The sequence below is a fragment of the Microplitis demolitor genome, chromosome 1, assembly GCF_026212275.2.
Source record: "Microplitis demolitor isolate Queensland-Clemson2020A chromosome 1, iyMicDemo2.1a, whole genome shotgun sequence".
Lineage (NCBI taxonomy): Eukaryota > Metazoa > Arthropoda > Insecta > Hymenoptera > Braconidae > Microplitis > Microplitis demolitor.
In genome coordinates this window covers 19041045-19064450 of record NC_068545.1, presented here as the reverse complement: position 1 = coordinate 19064450, position 23406 = coordinate 19041045, and the positions used below count along the sequence as shown (strand labels likewise).

The 23406-nt window shown below is 27.1% G+C and overlaps 1 protein-coding gene across 1 annotated transcript; it reads right to left on the bottom strand.

Annotated features, from left to right (window-relative positions):
- Positions 1-734: 734 nt before the first annotated feature.
- Positions 735-23074, bottom strand: LOC103578979 (period circadian protein). Its single transcript, XM_053740815.1, has 17 exons — positions 23065-23074; positions 20670-20760; positions 17377-17463; positions 13616-13800; positions 11520-11656; positions 11015-11213; positions 10215-10484; positions 7794-7972; positions 7266-7658; positions 6880-7158; positions 4684-4876; positions 4294-4537; positions 4068-4182; positions 3350-3559; positions 2219-2974; positions 1736-2134; positions 735-929 (listed from the first exon to the last, which is right to left on the bottom strand). Exons 1-17 carry the CDS (start codon positions 23072-23074, stop codon positions 846-848), a joined length of 3831 nt encoding a protein of 1276 aa, XP_053596790.1. The 3' UTR covers positions 735-845.
- Positions 23075-23406: the final 332 nt, after the last annotated feature.

Below are 23406 nucleotides of genomic sequence, written 5' to 3'. Positions count from 1 at the left end.
GAAGTACACTCGGTTTTTTTACTTTAAAGAAGGAAATTTTATCTACTACACGAATAAAACCACATCTTCATAAAAAATACATGATTTAATGATATTATAAATTTGATTTGTTTTGAAACTTGACATTAATTAATATTTAATTAAACATATCAAAAAGAGTTTTATTGATTTTAAATTTGATTAGTGGTCTATTAGACTGGGGTTGTCGTTTAAAGGTTAAAAACATGGCGGCGAGACCGCGCGACGGACGAAGGGTTAACTTCATCTTTGTCCAAAATCGTCTTGTTTTATTCCTTGCCACACAATAAACTATAATTCTCACAAAAACGTCTTAAATCTCCCAAAGCTTTTAATACTTTTAATTAATAATTACAATTCAATATTTCATTCAAATATTTTACTGTAATTACGTTTTCATATTTAAATAAAAGAAAAAACGATCCAACCAATATATTTATTATAAAAAAAAAAAAAAAGCGATTGAAATAAACTTTTATCGCTATCATTGAATCCAAAAAATATGGACGTAAAATCAAAAATAATGCAAGAGCATTCGACAAATTTCTATTTCAATCATCTAAATATACTTTAAATTTACTCTATTAAATATTGTAAATAGTTCATTTACTATATATTTAAATGCAAATATATACCAATTAAAAAAAATGTACATAGTATTCGTCTGATATCATGTTGATTAAAAAGTCATATAAATACTAACGGCTAGTAAAAAAAATTACTATTCAGAAAAAAAGTCCATATAGTAGAAAAAAATTTGTATCAATTATTTAGTTACGAAAAAAAATGAGTGTAGTTGAAAATTAATGAGGGTAAATTAATTACGGTTAAGCTAATAATGGTAAAGGTGCATCTTCTTCATATACAATTGCGCACTTATTATTCTTCATTTCTTTTCGTATAAGATTGTGCTGTAAATTAAAAAAAAATAAATATTACGGTTATTATTATTGCAATATTAGTCACGTTGAGTTCAACGTGATAAAAACATTAGCTATTATATGAAGCCTTACATAAAGTGTTACTCTTATATATGAGCACACGGTTATTAGACAATAATGATAATAATAATAAAAGAAAGAAATACTCTGCTGTATTGTAAGACTTCATGATATTAAATTTATTTATTTATTTATTTATTTAATTGCTTCTTAATAATGTAATTTTAAATTGTAGCGTAAAACGTAATAAATAAAATAAAAGTTATAAAAATGAAAATTTGTTATAGTCGACTCTTTCTATGTGACCACTCTGAAAATGTCCGTTCCCCTCATTTTAGAGTTTAGTTGTTCCCTCACCAATGGACAGTCATTAATTTTTTTCAAACTCTCTGTATATGTTCGCAACAATCGTACTTGTATACGTATACTATATTATATATATATATATATATATATATATATATATATATATATATATATATATATATATATATATATATATATATATATATATGTATAAATAGTTTCTCACGGCGGCCAGATTTAAGGCAGACACTTAAAGAGAGTCGAATCTGCAAATAAAATCTACGACCAAATCGAACATAATGGTATGATAGTGAGGGGACTGTATTTCTCGGAAATATATTCTCCTACAGCCCCGAAAGCGGACACTTTCAGAGAGCCGACTGTATTAATTAAATTTGAAAAGATAAAAAAAAGAATTATAATAATTTTTAAATAAATGTAAAATTGTTTATTTACCATTCATGTCTCACCTGAGATGAAACGTAAGATGTACAATTAGTGCTCTGGTTAAAAGAATCGCATTCACTTGACGAGTTGCTGCGATCCAAAGTTAGTTTAGTGCCAAAACTCTCGAGTTCTTGGTCAAGATAAAGCTGATCTATTTGATCGCTTACGAGAAGTGGTTGTTTAAATGTCTTTAGTTTTTGGAGATCGTCTTTAAGAACTTCACTTAAAGCTTTTGGAGACATTTGATAATTATATATTATTTCAGGTGTCATTTTTACACTGTGATACCACGGCAAGCCTTTCTTTTGCAGTGAAGATGTAGTTGCTTCCATATTAGGCTGTGTCATATCATTTTTTAAATTATTTATCATCCCAAAACGTCTGTTTGTCGACTCACCCCCACCATTGTTTAATGCATTTATCTAATTAAAAATACATATTATTATTTATTATTTACAACAGTAATAACTCTACAGCATAATGATTTTAAAATAAGTGATTATTACCTCTGAAATACGTGCAGCGTAATCATTCTCATTGCAATTAGAACTACTGTTAGTGCTGGTATTCAAAAAACTTCCATAAAAACTGGAATCACTTGAATCTTCCATACTCGATTCATTTTGTCCATTTCTATCATATATACTGACACAAGACGAATAATGATAACTGGGTGAAAATAATTTTTTTGACGACTCTGAGGTTGCCATAATACTACCAAGTTCAGCTTTGACACTAGTGTCTTGGCTTGTCGGCCGTTTTAGCTCCGTTGAATGTTTTCCCGATAATAAAGTTACAGGTCTTTGCAAATTATCTAATTGACTTGGTGCCTGAGCCATCATAGATGGATAAGTAAATGGAATTGGTGCTGAGCTAGCATCACCAATTATTGTTGGATACACTATTCCGCCACATGATGTTGGGTACGATACGAATGGACTCTGCTGATATTGATACTGATACTGATACTGATACTGTTGGAATGATAAAGTCGAATATTGTGGCTGAGTTGATTGAGCTGATTGAAATTCCATGTTTTTACTGTCGATTTGTATTTGTGAAACAGGTGCATAGTAAACTGGCAGTATTTGATTTAAACCAGAAGGATGGAATGTATTTTGATAAACTAAAGGCAATTGTGACCACATGTTATTCCTTGTTCGCACTTCATTTAATACAAATTGATCTATTTTTGTTTTCACACACAGTGTTGTATTATTACTTTTAGTGTTATTTCTATTTCTTTTATTTTTCATTGGTACCTATAAAATTTAAAATAAATACATAAATATACGGTGTCAAATTTTAGACCGTGTGAGTCAGAACGTTCACACTACAAAGGGTATAAATGTGCAAGTTATTTATTTAAAAGGTGCAAAAGAAAACACGCATACTGTGTTAAAAGTACACCACTTGATATTTCACACTGAGCAGACCGTGTAAAGTTCTCGGGTGCCATTTTCACACCAAAAATTTTTCGCAGTATTTTTAACTTTTCGCTATGGAAGTTTAAAATTTTCAAAAAAAAAAAAAAAAAGAAAGTTATTGGTTTTGGTCCGATTTTTCAAAATTTTTTTTATATTGCTACAAATATATTTAATTTATAATTTTAATATTTTAAATAGTAACCAACAAACCTTAAAAAGTTCTTCTTTACAAACATGCCCAGCTTTGCGTTTCCTATCACGCCTACTTCGAGAATTTGTAAGTTCAGATTCTTCAGATCCACTGTGTTTTTTTTGAGTATTTATATCCACTCTACTGGCTTTTACACTTGACAATCGCTCTCTGTGTTCTTTTACCAAAAGCTTTTCCGTATTTTTATTGTTTTCATTATATTTAGGTACCTATAAATTTTAAAATTTTATTTTACTTAACGTTATCACATTTTAATCAATTAGCAACTTTTTTCAACACATAGTACGACAAGGAATAAAACGAAATGATTTAAATAGAGAGTGAAGTTAACTACCCTAGCTGAAAGTGAGAGCTACCATCACCTTAAGTCTGAAATCGTATTTCATTCCGCGACCCACACTATGGGAATATTCAGAAATTCAATTTGAAAGATAAAGATGAAAGTTCTGCGTTCAAAAATATTATCTGGTTAAACCAGAGGAATAGATAACTGCAGTATCAAAACAATTTGAAATGATTTAAAACAATTTGAGTCAATTAATATATAGATATACACTTCGCATGGATTAAATTATTTTTCTTAATCAGGATTTATCAATGTCCAGAGTGTTTTTTTGAACATGCCCAATAATTTAAACTCGTCATTTAAATGCATGTGAAATGAAAAATATTTTTGTATTAAGAAAGTATAGTAATAAAATATAAATAATTATTAACCTTAATATGTTCATCTTCGAGAATTAGACAGCCATTACGTTTTCCATTTCGACTTTTATCTTGAATTTTTTTATCTTTTGTTTTTTCTAATTTTGGTTCTTCAGTACCATTATTACTATTGTTATTATTATTATTATTATTATTATTATTATTATTGTTAATAATAATAATAATATTATCATCATTATTATTATTATCATTATTTTTAATATTATTTTTATTAGAATTTCCAGTCTTAATATTTGACTGAAGTTTTTTATGTTTTTGAACCATAAGTTGTTCCATATCGTGATTATGCTTTTTAAGTAATATTTCAGTGAGAGGTATTGTCTGAAAATTATCTGTCGAAGTTGAATTACTATTATTATTAAGTCTATCTTTGCCGCTGGTTAAATTATTAGAACCGTTGCTAAAATATTCTCCACTTCCACTACCACCGCTATCATTTTTTGTTGGACTTGAATTTGAAGCTATAAATGTAAATCATTAAAAAAATAATTGTTGAGATACATTTATTATTCGTTAACTTTTTATCTAAGATAAGTCGCTAAGTGCCAATTATCAAATTATGTCGCCTCCTTACTAGAATAAATAATTTATTAAATTGTATAATTACTTCGAGAATTGGAGTGAAATATTTTTTCATCGCTGACGGGTACAATATTAACTATCGGTTTGCTGTTGAAAAATCTTTCGATTTTATCATTATAATTTAATTGATGGTAACTCAGCGGTGTTTCACTTGATGATTTAGTTCCACTGCATTTGTGGGGAGGTGAAATTTCGCCAGCCATCACACCTTTACGTTTCTATAAAAATGTATGACCGTTTGATCAGAAACAATGTATTTAAATACTTTAATCATTAATTATTCATCCAAATTATTAAAATTTTATTTTTTTTCATTGTCAATAAAAAATAATTAAAGCAGCATTTTAATCTTCTATTTCTACTAATAATGTTAGTAAAGCGACCGCGTCCTTTTTGATGGTGAAAAATATCGATTTTTTTTTGTATTTTTTGTGGAAAATTTCATCTCTAACAAAATATATGTCCAATAGTTTTTAAGGTCGAAAAAAATGATTTTCCTAACAGATACTTGAAATCTACGACATTTAGCGCCAATAGCCGGCAGCTAGTGATGCGGAATGACCGTCATTTTGAGTTTTTATCACAAGACGGTCCGCTGACGGTCTTGTGACCGACGGACCTAAATGACGAGCCTGTTCTATTGCGAAATGACTGTCAAAAATTTTTTTGTCACAAATTTGGTCAGTTGCATCTGGCTAGATGATTTGTGACCGTCATCAAATTTTCGGTCACAAATTTGGGCTTGGTCATGAATTTGATCAGTCACAACCAGCTAGATGATTAGACGCAATCTTTTTTGCAAATGATTGAGAAATTTAGTTTCCCTTCGTATTCTTATCTCGTGGTATTTTTAAGAAAATGGCGGTTTCAAAATTTAAATTTGTATAAAAGTTAGAAAGGCGTTTATAAAATGTCGCCACAATTGTGACGATTCAAAAAGTACAAAAAATATCACCGAGTCTCAGAAACGAGATTTTGAATAATCGAATGGAAAATTAAAATCTTTCGGTTACGTGTGAAGGCTTCAAAAAATAATAACAATGAAATTTTGCTTCTGCATTTTGATCTGAAATCTAAACACTGAACTTTATAATTCAGAATGCACAAAAAAATTCCTCAAGAAAACTATTTTTTAAAATATGATTGTTTTATAACAATTTTTTATTTCCCGCTAAAAAGATTGAAAATTGTCAAAAAAAAAAAAAAAAACGAAGGAAAGTTATTAGTTTTTGTCCAATTTTATAAAATTGAGTTTTCAGCAGATTTCACTGAATTTTTTTTTTTTATCTTTTTCAAAGAAAATAACAGTTTTTTAAGCTCGAAGAGTACTCTGAGCTCAAAAACAGTAAGAAGTTATTAGGTTGCCATACAGGGTCAACTGTTTGTCAGATTTTTTTTTATACAAAATTTGTAAAGATTACAAAAAAAGTCTATAATTATTTTGTGTACTATCAATTAATCATGATCGTCAATTTGATAAATTAAAATTCAGTGAATGATGAATCAATGTTTGGAATATCCATAAATTGAAATTCTATTCAATGTTTACAAATGAATAGTACTCCCAATAGATTAAATTTAAAAAAACAAATAACTCTGAACTCAGTGTCCACTCTTAATTAATTTAACACCCTCAAAAAGTTGCGGTCTTTGTTTATTGAGCATGCATATTAGTAATAGATGAATAAGTGTAAAACATATGATAATGTTACCATATTTCAGCCCCACTGTTAAAAATTCAACCAGTATCAAAAAATTTGTTGTTCTCCTTTTTAAATAATAGTATATTACACACTTAAGGAGGAAAGTAGGATATTCCGACTCGGGTGGCAAACACGCCGATTGGGACATCCTGCCTACCTCCGTGGTGTGTAAAATTTAAATAATTTGTTCTCTCATAAAATAAAAGAACGACTTTCTTCCCTCGAAACAGGGCAGGAATTTAAACTTCCGGTGCAGGTATGATGAAAAATGAATTATTGTTTTAATAGTAATTAATAACAATAGTATGCTACAAAGAATTTACATAAATCTATAAAAATTATATCAAATATCGGTCTTGTTACTCACCACGAAAAAAAATTTGATGTTAACTGTCTAAATAATTGAGCTTACGTGATTATAATAATAACAAATGAATAATTAGAAAAAGCTTACAACGTCTAAATACATGAATAGTATAATATGATATAATATGAAGATAAAATGAAGTAATAGTCACCGAAAGTCTCATTTCATCCGTATACATTACAGGTGTCCTAGATGTAGGCAATGATTTCTTATCGTTATCACAAGTCTTGTTTTCGACAAATGATGCAATGTCTTTGAATTTCATAGCCGAGCCATAATCGAAAGTACAGCTTTGGATTCTCTGCTCATAAGATGAAGAAAAACAGAGAGACGGATTCGTATAAAGACACCAAATAGGTACAACCAATGATTGTACCTTTTTGGTTATCATTATTATTGTTGTTGTTACACAAAATACAACGTGAGAATGCTATCTGAATTTTGTTTTTGTCAAGAATTATGATTATATTATTATTATTATTATTATTACTATTATTATTCTAATAAATAAAAATAGCACTACCCACTCGTACTTGCCTGTTTAATAGTACAACAATAAGTTGTAATATTTATTTTAATTTTTATTTTATAATATAAATGTGCACGTGAATAAATTAATAAAAAAGGGGATATTACCTCGGCAAGGAGGGCACAGATCTCGCCCTCAATAATCCTTGATTTAATCAAAACTTCTTCACTCAAATTATCATTCATTATATTAGTCATTGATAATTGTTGCTGAGTTTGATTAAATATATTTATATCAACCGGACCACTAATAATACGATGTTGACCTATAACAAATTCAATTTTTTTCTCCCACGGATTGACAAACGCCGACCACTCGGTCTCCAATAAAATATATTCTCCATTGTGTATATAAAATCTGTATGGTTTCGATTTGAAAGCCGCTCCAGAAAGTCTAATAATCTGTTAAATTTAAAAATCAACAATTGTTATTTTAAATTGTATCAACATCTTACGTAATGACCATTTTTTTTTATTCCGTTTAGATCATTTAATAATATTTTTTTTTTTAAGCTTCAGTCTACAACAAATGCTCACAGTCTTGTAGATCTCTTTGATAAAAGGCATATCCTCTGGGTGATAGTAATCGAAGACTGAGCGTCCCATCATATCTTGAGGTAAGTAACCGAAATACTGGACCACCTCGTCGTCGAGATGAGTAAAACGGCAATTGGCATTATGACGAGTTGTAAATGAGGTAATTTTATTTTCTGCTGCTACAAAAAATTCTAGTTTATTAAGACATGATTATTTAAATAATCATAAGTGTATTCAAAATTAATAACCCGATCTACAACACTTTTTAAAATTCCATTATTCAAAAGCCTTAACATTTTTTATAAATCTACACGGAGAAAAATGTTGGCTCGAAACCTACCACTTTTTATTACGCTCATACGAAAAATTATTATGCTGTATCGCAATACTTACTACGCACGAGAAACTTATCGATAAACGTTAATAACAATTACTTTCATCCATTATAATAATTGTAATGTGGCATAGTAATTTTTTATAAGAGCCTTTTGGATGTTTTACTTCCTGTTTCAAGTTTGGCCAACAGCATAATAAAAATCTGTAGGTTTCGAGCCAACATTTTTTGCCGTGTAGATTTAAACCATTTTTCTCTTGGTTATAAAATATTTTCTGGTTATAATAGACACAAAAAGTTTCTTATCAAAAACTACCTAACGAAACTTTGTACTGTCTAAACACACAGTAAGTATCTCAATTTTTTTTGCCATGGAAATTGCAAAATGCAATACACGGAGAAAAAAAAATAGGTATTTTTCCTGTATTCAAATGAAGGAAATTCCTATACTGCCATAGTAAAAATTCCTGGCCATCTCGAGGCGGATGATACTATCTATGTATTTTTATGAAAAGTCACCCGTAACTTTTTTTCTGTTAGAAATAACGCCACACTGTGAAAAATTCCCATTAAATTTTACTATGGGTGCATTGTAACCCCGGACCATAAGAAAACTGGTACAAAATTTACAAGTGTCCCATAGTAAACAAATGCGCATAGGTCCCAATCGTGTCGTCTGCGCATACCGTTTACTATGGGACACGTAAATTTTATACCGGTTTTCTTATGGTCCGGTGTTACAATGCACCCATAATAAAATTTGTTGGAAATTTTTCACAGTGCACAAAATATAAACGTTTCCTGTTTATGAAGATGTCATTTACACGGAAAAAAAATTGGCATTTCTCCTATATTCGCATAGAAAAAATTCCTATAGTGTCATAGTAAAAATCCCCATGTCGACATAGGAATAATCCATATGCAGCAATAGGAAAATATTTATATTTTATAGGTATTTCACCTATGTTATGTTTTTCCTTTGTTAACATTGTGATTATTCTTAAGTTGATGAAGTAAAAATTCCTATAACAGCATAGGAATTTGCTTCATATGTTACATGGTTTTTTTTACATTGTTGCCATATGAATAATCACTACGGCATTATTAGAATAATTCCTATGTTACCATAGTGAAAACTCCTATGATCAACATTGGAAAAATATCTTTGCGAAAATAGGGAAAATTCCCATTTATTTTTCTCCGTGTACTGATGGAATGTTCTTACATCGCTAAATGTAAATAAAATTCCACTAAAAATATTCCAAAAATGTTCTAGACTGTGAACTTCAAAAATTGAGACGATTCTGAACTTTTCAAGTTGAACATTTTTGGAACTTCAAAATAATTAGAAGTGTGAAAATTTTCAAACTAGTGTGAACTTCTCTTGCGGGTTTCTAATTTTTTTTTAATTTTTTAAGAAAAAATGTTTTAAATTGACAATTTTATGTTCATAATAATTTTAGAATTAGTTTCACTCACTCATTTTTTAGACTATTTTTGAACAAGTCAAAAAGTGAAAAAAAAAACTGATCTTCCCAAAAAGTTCTTATAAAAGTAAAAAAATGTTCATAAATATTTTCAAATCATTTTTATGTTTTTTGGCCCATATCTCAATAATTTTCGTGAGAGCCTTAAATATTCATAATTCCTTTATTGTAACGTTCTTCAAATCCCAAAAATTGTCAAATCAACTTATTTTTGGTGAAAAAATAAAACGCGCAAGAAAAGCCTAGAACAGTTGAAAATAGTTGACTTTCTATTTTTTTCAAAGTTCCACAAATGTTTAACTTAACGTTCAGAATTGTCTCAATTTTCGAAGTTCACTATCATAAACGTTTTTGTAACGAATTTTTTTCACATGGGTTCCATAAAATAAAAACGCATAATACTAATTTTATGGTAAAAAATCAAATTAAAAAAATTAGCTAAGATTTATAAACGACGATTTTAAAAAAAAAATGAATTAAAATTATTAATTAGCTTGTAAAAAATTTTAAATCATGTAATAAAACAATCGAACTATTTTCATCGATATTGCGATATGAATATTAATTGTTTTGTTGATTATTACTGTTATATATGAATACCTTCATAAGCAGAAAGTATTGGCTCAGATTTTATTATTAAAGTCATAATAGATGAATGTGCATTCTCCATAGATTCAGGAAAATTTTTAAAGCACAAACTCATATGAAATGGTAAATAAGCTGATGTTTTTACAAATGTATTTTCATTATCTGTTGCTGTTTGAATTTGATATAATGATTTTTGTTTAGCATCTGAATCATCATTTTTCTGGATATTGTGTGGATTGCATCGTAAATTACAAAAGAAATTCGTTTGTTGTTCGTTAATATCTAAACAATAAAAAATTAAATGTTTAATTATCACACATAATTTATAACTTTTTCTTCTGAATACACTGATCCAAAAAATTGAAGGGACAGAAAAATATTATTAATTTTTCAGTGATTTTTAAAAAGCTGTAACTGAAAAATAATCGTATCGAGATCTTAAAAAAATAATTTTACAGCTTGAAATTTATGGTTTCGATCAAAATTTTTTTTAGATTTACGGTTATTGTTTTTCTTCTTATTGAAGGATCCACGGGCTGGGGAAATTTTTTTTTCAGGAACATCAATGCATAGGCCAGTTAACAAAGTTATTTAGCTTTAGTTTATTCTTTTTTTTTCTTTTTTTTAGCTTAACTTTTGGCTTTGAGCATCGATATCTCAGCTACCGATGATTGCACAGTACATTGGAGGGCTGCTTTGAAAACTAATAAATTCTCTACAAGAATCTTTCATAAACTTTTTCCATAAAAATTAAATTTTTTGCATTAGTGTATACGATATATATAAGTTGTTATTTATTATTAAAAACGTACTTTCTTGACGATTGTTTAATAATAGAAAAATTCCTTCGGAAAGTTTATCCATAAATAACTTTTTGTTATTTGGATGGATAAAGTCAATGAATGAACAACCGAGCCAACTGTTCTGCGGGTAACCAAGTGCCGTTTGCAGTGAACTTGACGAATAGAGTATGAGTCCGTCATGCAACGATACCACCGTATAAAAACCATCCTTTTGAAAAAAATACAATAAATTAATATTAGTTTTATGGAATCATTATTTTTGTCATTGTTAATAAATGATCGATTTCATTCCGACCATTTGAAATTCGGTCAACTTTTTTTTTTTTTTTTTTTTTTTTTTAACTGACCAGAAAAAATTGAATAAATAAGAATTTTCAGCACAATGGATATTATTTTTCGTGTAATAAATATTATTTATTGTCTATTGAATGTAATTTTTCTTCACTATGTATGCATGTATCTTGTATCATATACTGGCAAATAATGGGACCTATTTATTATAATAAATACTAACATTTAATTTTGGGTTGATATTGTCCGGAGAATCGATTTGAGAAACAATGTCTCTCTTGGGTATGATGAAGTTTGAATCGCCATTGTGTTCGCCAGGTTCCTTAGCATCCACCAACTCTACATTACCTATTTCTTCTTCTATTCAACCAACAAAAATATAAGTTATGTTTCGTTTCGTAAGGACTTGTTAGGCCCACTGGATGTAAGAGTGAAAAATGCCATTCAATTTTTTTCGTCATTATGAATATATACTTCGACTTAATAGCTGTCAAATGTCAAAACTACGTTTGTAATATGATATTTCTAACGTGACTGCATTTCTTTTTTCTTTTTTTTTTTTTTTTGGTGATTTCCCATTTGAAAAAAATTATATATCCGGCAGGATGGGATATATAAGAGATAGATAAAATATGATCAATATCATATTTTTATACGAAATAATTCTTAAATCTGTGTTGATATACTAACAAATATATTTTATAGAATATTAGTTATATTATACACTAGACAATAAGTTTGGTTTATTAAGACCAGAGCGGTTAATATAAAGCAATATTGACGATAAACAAATTTAATAATAACCATCCTGGTTAAGAAATTTGATTGGATCTGATTCAAACTTTATTAGATTTCGATTGAGTTTAATCGGAATGAATCGGGTTTGTTCGGAAAATCATATTGTTATTAAAATTATATTTTCCGATTGATACCGATTAGTTCCGATTATAAACTTTTAATCAGATTCAATGGATTTAAATCGAAAAATATTCATACAGAAATTTCCGATTAATTTGAATAAGATTAAATATGATACTAAAATATACATGCTGACAGTTTTATAGCATGTAAGCTATTGAAATCTTGTCCCTTAGATGAGTATTATTATTATTATTATTTTTTGTTTTAAATAAACTGTCGGAATTTTAAAAAATTATTTAAAAAAGCAGTACTAGCTTTGTAAAATAATTTTTTTGAATTTACAGGCTGTAATATCTTTAAAATTCATCGATATTTTAAAATTTTAATTATTGTTTTTAATAATTAAAAAATTCATATTATTATAGCATGAAATCTTTCAATTTTAGCAATTGCTTTTTTTAAATATACTAACAGGGATGCAGTAACGTTTCAATAAATTGTAACTTGACTAACAGTTTAGAGATTTGAATAATAAACAAGCGGCGCAATAATGCACTGATAATTATGGTAATAACAGGGTGAGTGAACCAGTAAGTGACCGCGTAACCAATGAATGAACGGTCATATTTTTTAACATTTTCATGTAGAAAGATGGAATAAAATTAGAATTTAAATTCTAAAAGTTGCACTGATAGAAGTATTTTTGATATTCATAAATGCATTTATTTGAAATAAGCATTTATTTTCCTCAAATATAGATTTATTAATAGTTAATAAATCTCATGTTTGAATTAACATCACTGTGATTTTTGACTACAGCGCCACTTTTTGTTTACAATGCCTTTCAGTATACTGTCTAGTGTAACAAATTCAAAATATAATCAACTAAATATTATATTATATAAATAAAAAAAATGCTGAATATTTTTTAAATTAATTACTGTGCGTATTATTTTCTTTAAAAAAATAAACTTAAATGGGACTAAATTTTTTGACATAACCCTACTTAATTAGCTTCATGTGTCATTTCCTATTCAAATAAACCATTTATTAACTATTAAGAAATATTTATTTGGTTCAAATAAATCTCATTTAATAAATCATTTGTTAACTATTAATAAATATTTATTTGGTTAAGCTTTCAAATGAATCATTTATTAACTATTAATAAATCTTATTTGGTTCAAATAAATTTTTCTATCAGTGTGTCAATGAAACAGTAATCATGTATTTTCTTTATGGAATTGTGATTAAAATCTAAATGATGTAGGAAAAAATTAGATAATGTTCATTTACTAGTCGTGTTCATTTACTGGTCCGATCACCCAACAATAAATTTATATACTTTAGTAAATATTGAATAAGAATAAAAAATAAATAAAGATGTGTTACTCTCTGTTACAGCAGTGCCTTATGACATTACGTATTTTTGATCTTAAAAAAAAAAAAGTGACATACCTGATTTTTCAAACTTTTGATCTGATATATTTGAGATTACTGTATAAAGACCAGTCTTGGTCTGTTGGCCTACACTTTTTAGGGCTGACTTTTTACCACTGCCAAGCGGCGTTGTTGTCTTTGATTTCTTTTTCTGGTGTTCTTTATCGTTTATCTCGCTGATTGGCTGAGTTAGCGCCTCATTGCTACGTTAATTTATGGATAATAAAATCATTGAAAAATATATTTTATATTAAAAATGTATAACGATTGAAATTATTTTAAAATATTATGCCGATGCAGTCAATCTAGGAAGAGTTTAACTATCGGAAATATTATCTAAACAATAATATAAAGACATACTTTTATTTTGTTTACACTATTGACAGTTAAAAATCCAAAGATATCCAGTTCGGTGGTAAAAAAATAATGCTAAGTATACTTTTCAGTATGATCCAAATCGCCTTAATTAGACTGAAATTACTCAAGCTTACTGTATGCATGATAAATCACTTCGTAAATATTTATCGTCATTGAAACAAAGAATTTTTTTGCGTCATAATGCCGCTTTTTCACTAATCCTCTTAAGAATGGTTTTCAGATAATTTTGTCCCAGCTTTTCTCTGAAATAAAAGCTCTAAACGCAAAATAAAGACACAGACCCGATGCTTTACTCTATGAACTAGCGACGTGCACTTGATTTTTTTGATAACTTCGATTTGTTTACGAGAAAAGCTTGGACAAAGTTCCTGTTTAATGTACAAGTGCAACAGAGATAGTACCGTTTATCCAGTTGAGTGCGAATAGAGAAACAAATGAAAACGCGTCTTAAAAACATTGTTTTTAATTTTTTCTTTATATTTATCGTATATTATTTTAAAGGTATTCTATATAAAATCTAATTATATAAATATATGTATATATAGTAGACAGTGTCAAATAATAGTATATTTTACACCTCGGGCAGGAAAGTAAGAAATGTCTCAGATCTCATGTAATTGTTGGCCGAGGCGAAGCCGAGGTCAACAAATATGTGATCTGAGGCTTTTTTATTTACTGCCCAAGGTGTCAATACTATTTTTCTCCTCGACGGAAGCGGAAAGCGTCAACTTCGTTTCACACAGCGGGAAAAAAGTTGACGCTTTTTGCCCGGAGGGGAGAAAAATGGATATTTTTTCGAACTTCCAACTCAATTACACAACGCGCGCTTGCTTAAATAAGATTTCTTATTTAAAAGACATGGGAAAAATTTTTTTTTAACTTTAAAATTTTATAACTCGTTAACGGATCAAAAATTCAAACGATCATAAGATACTTTTGTAGAAAATTAAATGTTCTATCAATAAGGTTTCTTATAATTGTTTGATAAATTTAACCGTTCAAAGGTCATTTGAGCTTAAATTCAAATTTATGGTAAATTTCTCGTTTTTTTACTTTTCCAGCAATACTATCAGTCTTATTGCCAAATGTCATGGTACTTTTCCTGTCGGAGATTTTTTTTTGCATTCAAAACATGTTATTTAATCTTATAGTTCAAAAATTACAGGTTTTCCAAATTAATATGTATATATATATATTAGGGTGGCCCAAAAAAACCGACTATTTTTTTTTTCGAGTCTCTTATAAAAATTTGTTGGTTTACGATGTCTTAAGAAGTCTTTCCAAAAATCAACTCGATAAAAAATTTTCAAGAGGTTGCTCACAAATTTTGAAAGTATCAAAAATGATTGAAACTCGGATTTTTTACTTTTAAATTTTTTCTTTGTCGTGGCAGCAATAGTTTATTTTTATAAAATCATGTCTAAGCTGAAAATTTCAGCCCAAAATTTAAATATTTAAACCTCGCTCAAGAATTTCAAATGTTTCCGAGTGCTGTCTTTTGAACATTTTAGAGCGACCCTTGAATATTAATAATAAAGCTTCTTAATTTTTTCACCATCAATTTGCATCACAATGAATGAAAATATAACCCAAAAAATAGAAATAATAAGTTATATACATACTTTTTGATTTTTTAATTCAATTTTTAGGTTCTTCGTTTATTCAAAACTTACAAAATTTTATTGTTTAAGACTGCCCTGTATATTTTTGGTTATGCAAGTTATATTTTAGTGAAATGACAATAATTGAGTTATAAAATAATACAAAAACTAATTCAGAGCATGAGTTACATATTATCAGTTAATATTCAAAATTCTTGAGCGCCGTTTAAATATTTAAATTTTGGGCTTAAATTTTCAGCATACATGTCTATAAACATGATTTTACAAATATAGATTATTGCTGCCCCGAGAAAGAAAAAATTTAGAAGCAAAAAATCCAAATTTTAATCATTGTTGATATTTTAAAAATTCGTGAGCAACCTCTTAAAATTTTTTATCAAGCTGATTTTTGGAGAGGCTTTTCAAAACATCATAAGCCAACATATTTTCATAAGAAACTCAAGAAAAATAGTCAGTTTTTTTGGGTCACCCTAATATATATAATTTTCTTGTAAAAAAGATCAAAATGTTTAGTAATTAAAAAAAATGAATAATAAAAAAATATAAAAATTACTATTCATGTTATTAAAGTAACTAGTTTTGACGATTATAGTAAAGATTACATGACTCGATTGCGGATAAATTCTTACGTGACACACGTTGTTGGCTGTTGTGTATGAAAAGTCACGCGGCCAAACACGTGCTCGAATTAACATCATCAGTACTAAATAATGTACATACATGACTTATGTTTGTTATTGACCGTCACTATTTCTCAAATATAGTAACCTCATACTTTACAAAAAAAAAAAAAAATATTATAATTTTTATTAAACACAATCTCTTATAATTTTTACTCTCCAAATATGAATTAGTGAAATGCACTATGAATCAGTGGATAATCACTATTTCTCCAACTATACGTATACCACTAATTCGCAATGAATTTAACTAATTAATATTTAGAGACTCATACGAAAAAATATATCCCGGCAAAGTAGCATACACTGAACATAGAAGCCACACATATACTATTTTACCGGGATATATATTTTTTCGTGCGGAGAGTATAATTTACGTATTATTTGTAATTTATGTTAATATAAACTTTTGTTTTATCAATAAACAAAATAATTTTAATAAATATATGAAACCTTCATTTTAATCAACCTAATTACGTTATGCAATCAACTGACTTTACCTAACAATTACAATATTAATCGATCATTATACTTAAAAAAAGTTTATAAATATATAAATCGATTGATCTTATAATTTGTAATTAATTAATATAAGCTTGATATATATTTCATTCATATCGCTGATAATTTCGACACGTCATAGATAATAAATATCATCCATATCGTCGTTGAAATGTATTTCTTAATATCATAACTTTTTAAATTAATGAGTTTGTGTCATACTGTAAAAAATTTTCAAGTGAGTGATTAAATCCGTAGAGATGATTCTTTATTTATTTAATTCCCACGGGGTTAAATTCACTCCGAAAGGGAGTTTATTTTAATATTTAAACTTCCGTTCGGAATGAATGCCGATTTAAATAAAATTTACATCACTCTGATAGAAAAAGCTCCTTATTCATTCCATATGCAATTTTTTTTTAAACTCCGGAACTTCGAGTGACGGAATGAATTCGGATTTAAATAAAATCCATATTCACCATGAATTCACTTCCGACTTTTTGCAGTGTGTATAAGTCGATCAAGACCGACAATTGCGTTTTATTACATTTAAATTATTTTATTTTATTAATACTTTTGGGTTGAAGCCACACGTTACCTGATACCAGAATTGAAAGGATGATCACCGCAATCATCACTGCTTCCTGAACGATTGCTGTTTTTATTAGAGGGTGAACTTCCACTTCTAAAAAAATATTTTTTAATTTATTTTATTTTAATTATTAACACAAATCATTTTTTAATTTATTTTTATTATCATTTGAATTAACAACGCGGTGATGAATTTAAATTTTTATTTATTTTAATCAATGTCGGGAATACTTAAATTTTAAAGATTATAAAAAAAAAAAAAAAAAAAAAAAAAGTAATAGATTTATTAACAAAATTACAAGTTGATTTTTAATGCCTCGTGATTGGTAGTAAAAGAAGGTGGAGTATTATTGGGGTACCTCTAAAATTTTTTAATAAGGAAACTTATTTTTTTTTTATTTTAAAGTTTTTATCAAAAAAGTACAAAGTACTCAGATACAAAAAAAAAATTGTTTAGTTTTATAGAAAATAATGAAAAATTTTTTACCGATAATTTTTTATTTATTGTTAAATTATCATAAATTTTAAAGTGGCATAAAATACCCACGGTAAAACTAGGCAGCTAACAAATAAAAAAAAAAAAAAAAAAAATGAGTGCTCTGTCTTGATCCCAAAAAAAAAATTTCTAAATAAATTTTTTCGAGGCATCCTGTCATGTTTCGAAAAAAATTATAATTACTCACAAGAACTAATTCTTAAAATACCCGTCCACATCCCTCTCTCCCATATTTATAGAAAAATATTATTTTTAATTGAATTAAGAAAGCTAAAAATAATTTAGTTGTTCTAATAATAGCATCAACAGGTTGATTAGTTCTATTGTAAGATGCACAATTAATTTTATAATAAAACGACTATAATTGGGACAATGAGTTATATTTGTACACGATATACTAAAAATAACACAATCAACTTGTTATATCTGTAGATCTATTAATAGCCAGAGTAAGTTATGTTTTCTGTATAGGGAAGCAGATTTCGAGACACTTGAGAATTTTATTAATTTATATAAATAACATTCTACCCTCTACTTTTATTATATTCGATCTATAAATAAATTGTCATGACCTATGGCAAGAAACTTTGAGGGGTCTTAGCTCAAGAAAAAAATTCATTTATTAAATTTTAGAAATACGAAAAACGAAAAGAAGATTATTCGTATAGTTTTAGATTTTATAATTCAATTTTTTGAATTTTCGCTTTAATCTTAAAAAAAAATTTGTTGAAAAATAGGAAATTATTGTAATTTGAATAATTTTTTTAAAAATTCTTAAGAAAAGTTTACATTAGTGAGTATTTTTGTAAAATTAATTTATGACTCAATTACAATAGAACTTGTGGTAATTAATGGCCCAACAGAATATATATCTAACGATATATTTTAGGATTAATCGGAAAAGCAATTTTTGAATTATTGAAAAAATTGAATTCAATAAAAAGGTTAAGGGAATTATTTATATTCCATGTTTGTTGATTTTATGTTAAAGTTCACTACTTGTGTTTAGCGAATAATTACAAGTCACGAAAAGGCCGGGAAAAATGGAAACACTAAAAAAATGTTTTTCCACATTTTTAACAAAGTTTAACAAGTATGGCAATATGACATATACATTTAAAAATATAAAATTACACTGGTAATGCAATCTGAGAATAAAAGAACAAAAACAAATGGATTTCGAAAAGAAATTATGAACAATTTGATTAATAAATGCCGGAATTTCAAATTACGTGAAAATAATAAACTACATTTTCAAAACTTTAATAGATCGCCTTGTCGCTACTAAACACCAAAATCAATATAAAATTAAAATTTTCATTATTGCAAATTTTATTTCCAATTTCAAAAGTAAGACGTCGATATCTGCTTCCCTGATTATTTACTATATCCTTTAAACAATATGAGTTTTTGAATACAACTATATAAAAACAACTTAATGAAAAAAAATTTAATTTTCCAAACACTTGACACCAAATGAACAAAGAAAAACTCAAGTTACTTGTTCCAATATGAACACGTATAAATTATTCTTGTTTGAAATGCTATGCTGTCATAGTAATACCGGCTATATTGGCCACACAACGCAAATTAAAATAAATATATACAAAAATTTACGATAATTATATCATAAATTATTGTGGCCATTGTTATGTTTTGAAAATTTTCATTTAAATTTGTGTTAGGTCGCTAACATCATCAAATGTTACACAGATAGAAAGATTTCTTAGCATTTAAAAAAGATTTATATTTTGTATTCATCAAATATTTCTTGCTATTTAAGAAATTATTTTTTAATAGTTAAGAAATCATTTCTTAAATACAAAAATATGATTTCTTAAATACTAAGAAATCCTTTTATCAGTGTATTATGACACCATATCATTTCAAACAAGTATAATTTGTCCGCGTATATAATAATCTAATTAGAAGGAAAAAAAAAACATCAGTACACTGTAAAAAATTTTAGGTGTGAAACTGGTACTGAAAAATTTACATGGTGTTCCTTCTCAAAAATCACCGAAAAATTTCAGAGTTCTTTTTTACTTTAATTTTTTCCATTAGTGAATTTAAATTTAAATTCGTGGGTTTTATTTTACGATAATTTGCTTTTTTCTTTATATGCTTTTTTGGTATTAATAATTATTGTGCCTTAAAGCCAAAAGGCTTATGTATATTTATAGGCCTTTTTGGTTTTAATATTTTTTATTATCAAAATATTTATTTCAAATAATTTCTAAGCGATTGAGCAAAAAAAAATTTATTTGCCATTTTAGCTCTAATGGTAGATCTATATACAGCATATGCCCTTTGGGTATTAGGGACGCTGTATACATATATATATAAACTTTTACCATTGATATTTATATTACTACTATATGGTATTTTATACATCGCGGACTCTGAATTTTTTACAGTGCAGTTGTAAAAGAAAAATTGTAACTCATTAATTTCTCAAAAGGAAATAATTATTAATAAAAAAATAAATAAATAATCATGATATTATTTTCTTATAGCTAAGTAATAATATAAAATAGGATAGAAGTGCCATTTGTAGCCACTGATACATTTTTGAACATTTAATACTTTATTTAAATTAATGAAAAAGTATAAAATAAAAATTTTCATTTTAACAGTGGGATAAAAGTATCTTTGAAGACATTTTAAAAATGAATTATGTCATTGTGTCTTACAAAATATTTTATTTTAATTTTTCAAGTATCCAAAACAAGCTTTAATGTGGCCAAAAACGGTACCTCTACCCTATAAATTACAATTAAAAAAAAAATAATAATAAAACTCACTTTCGTTGAGATTGACTGTTTTCACAAGTATTCGCATACCCAGAATCCGACACTTTGGCATTATCGTTCGACATTGTAATCACTTTAATTACTAATGATTTATTTTTGAATTTTTTTTTATGCCTTCATAACACTTATACACTAATTAATTAAATCACATGCACTGTCTATCACTTGTTAATTACTATTATTTATATTATATAAATTAATACTATAATAAAATTTATAAAATAATTTTATTTATACTATAATAAATTATTATAACATTTCATATTTATAATAATGTTACAATAAATTTATCGTTAGAGATCTGCGCTTTACGAAGTATGTACTAACAATGAATCTTACCACTGGTTACAAGCTCTATTTATTGTGCTGTGTTATTATATGGCACGTGGTGAATGATACCCCCTCTTATTATCTGTACAAACAGTCCCGTGGAGAACAGATACGTAGTATATATATATATGTATATATAGCCGATCAATGTGACAAGATGGAACGTGCTCTAATTAATATTTATAGATATTAATAAATATCATGCTATTTTAATATTAATTGTATTGAAATAGACTTATTTCTTCAAATTTACTTACGGTCTCCTTTGTTTATGATTTTATTCAATCAATTGAATTATTAATATATATTATAATTAATGCATCACAAAAGAAGTTATGAAGGAACATTAAGTACACTTATGTAATTATTATATTTTCATGTTTATTATTAATAATTTATTTTAGATAGATTTTTATTGTATTCAATACCAATTTTACTTGGATTTTATTCAAAAATTTGATTTTTAATTGTTCTGGTAATAACGCAACTTTCAGAAAATCATTATTCAATTTTTCAGTTTATTTAAAAAATATGTAGCTTTATATGTAACATCATTTTAAAGAGAAATTTCAAAAATACAAGGCGTAAAAAATTATGATTTTTAATATCCCCCAATTTTTTTTTTTTACAGTAAGTTACATTACGAAATTAAAAAAATTTTTAAGTTTTTAAAATAAAAACTATTTAAATAAATTTTCATACGACCTTGGAATTTCTGAAAGTCAGAATATTTTCAGAATTTTTATTTCCATATTTTTATAATAGTCGATTTTAAAAAAATTTTTTTTATTTACAAATCAAAATGAAAAATCTCAAGAAATTAAAAACTGTTATCATTTTTTTGATTACGAACATTGATCATTCAGAAATTTAAAATCATTAAAAGATTTTTAAAAATTATTAGACCCTTTTAATCCTTTGAATGTTGTAAAAATAGAATCGATAAACACATAAAAATTCTAAAATAAACTGTCAAGTAATAAACGATCTTAATTAATCGATGTAAAAATAACCTGTTATAAATAACTCAAACAAATATAAAGTAAATACTTAAGACCATTCTAAGACAGTGCCTCCAACTTTTTACAAATTTCCAATAACTCAACTGTCATAAGCGTATCAAAATTTTATCAACTAATTAAAAAAAAAACTTAAAGCATTAATTGAAAAAAGGACAACGTAGTCGTAAATTATCTGAGATACAGGTTTTTAAAAAAATTACTTACAGTTGATATCAATTAGAAGTGAAACGAAATTTATTCAACAAATTTTAGCCTACAAAATTTGAAAATTTAAATTTAAAAATTCACATGAAGATTTTACTGAAATTTATTTACCAAAACTCGTTTAACTCTTAATTGATAACAACAGAGTAATTTTTTTTTAAATCTATATCTCGGCGAAATTACGACTACGTTGTCCTTTTTTCAATTAATGGTTTAATTTTTTTTAAAATTAATTCATAAAATTTTGAAACGCTCATAACAGTTGAAAGTCATTGCAAATTTTTTAGAAGGTGAGAGTTACTGTCTGAGAATACCCTTAACAATCGCGAAAGTAAAATAGACAACGATTACATCCTAAATTACTATAACCATGGTAAATTTTACAATGGTCATAGTAATTTTTCATATGTTCATTTCAATTTCCATCAGGTGGCCAACACGGTCCGGCTTTGCTATAAAACCAAACCAGAATAATTTTTCCGTGTAGGTCGTTCTAATTCGCGTGTTTGCCACCCTTGCTTTTGGCGCGAGTAGGCAATGACTCGGTTTTGAATTCTCTACTTTCCTCTCTCGGTGTGTAATATACTATTTTTTATAATCAATGGGTGGTTCAATTTTACTCAACTTACTTTTCTTAAAACTTATTTCTGTCCGAGTTAATATTATTCTCATAGGTTAATTGTTCTCGAGTTATTATTTAGTCCTAATTATACAACCTAGTCTTCTTATAAGAACCTCAGTATACTGAGACAAACTTGGATGTTTTTGATGACTTGCCCCTTTATCTATTTTCGTCACATATTTTATGAATATCCCCAATTTATATTTACACTTTATCATCTTGATAAAACATTAATGTATATAAAAAGATCTCTTTCTCTATAAATATCCTTTTATATTTTTTTCCTTAGTTTATTATTAAATATTGAATTTAAGTAATCGATTCAATAGCTGCTTATCCCTTAATATTTAAACTTGGAGTTGGCATTTCTTTACTCCAATTTGTAGTAATCTCAGCTACACCTGCTGTTTTATTAGCTACATTTTTTTTTCATGTAATTTATAAAATTTTGATACGCATATGACAGTTGAAAGCTATTGAAAATTTAAAAAAAATGGGGGACCTTGCCTAAGAATGGCCTTAAATATCAGTATCAGAAACTAGGTATATT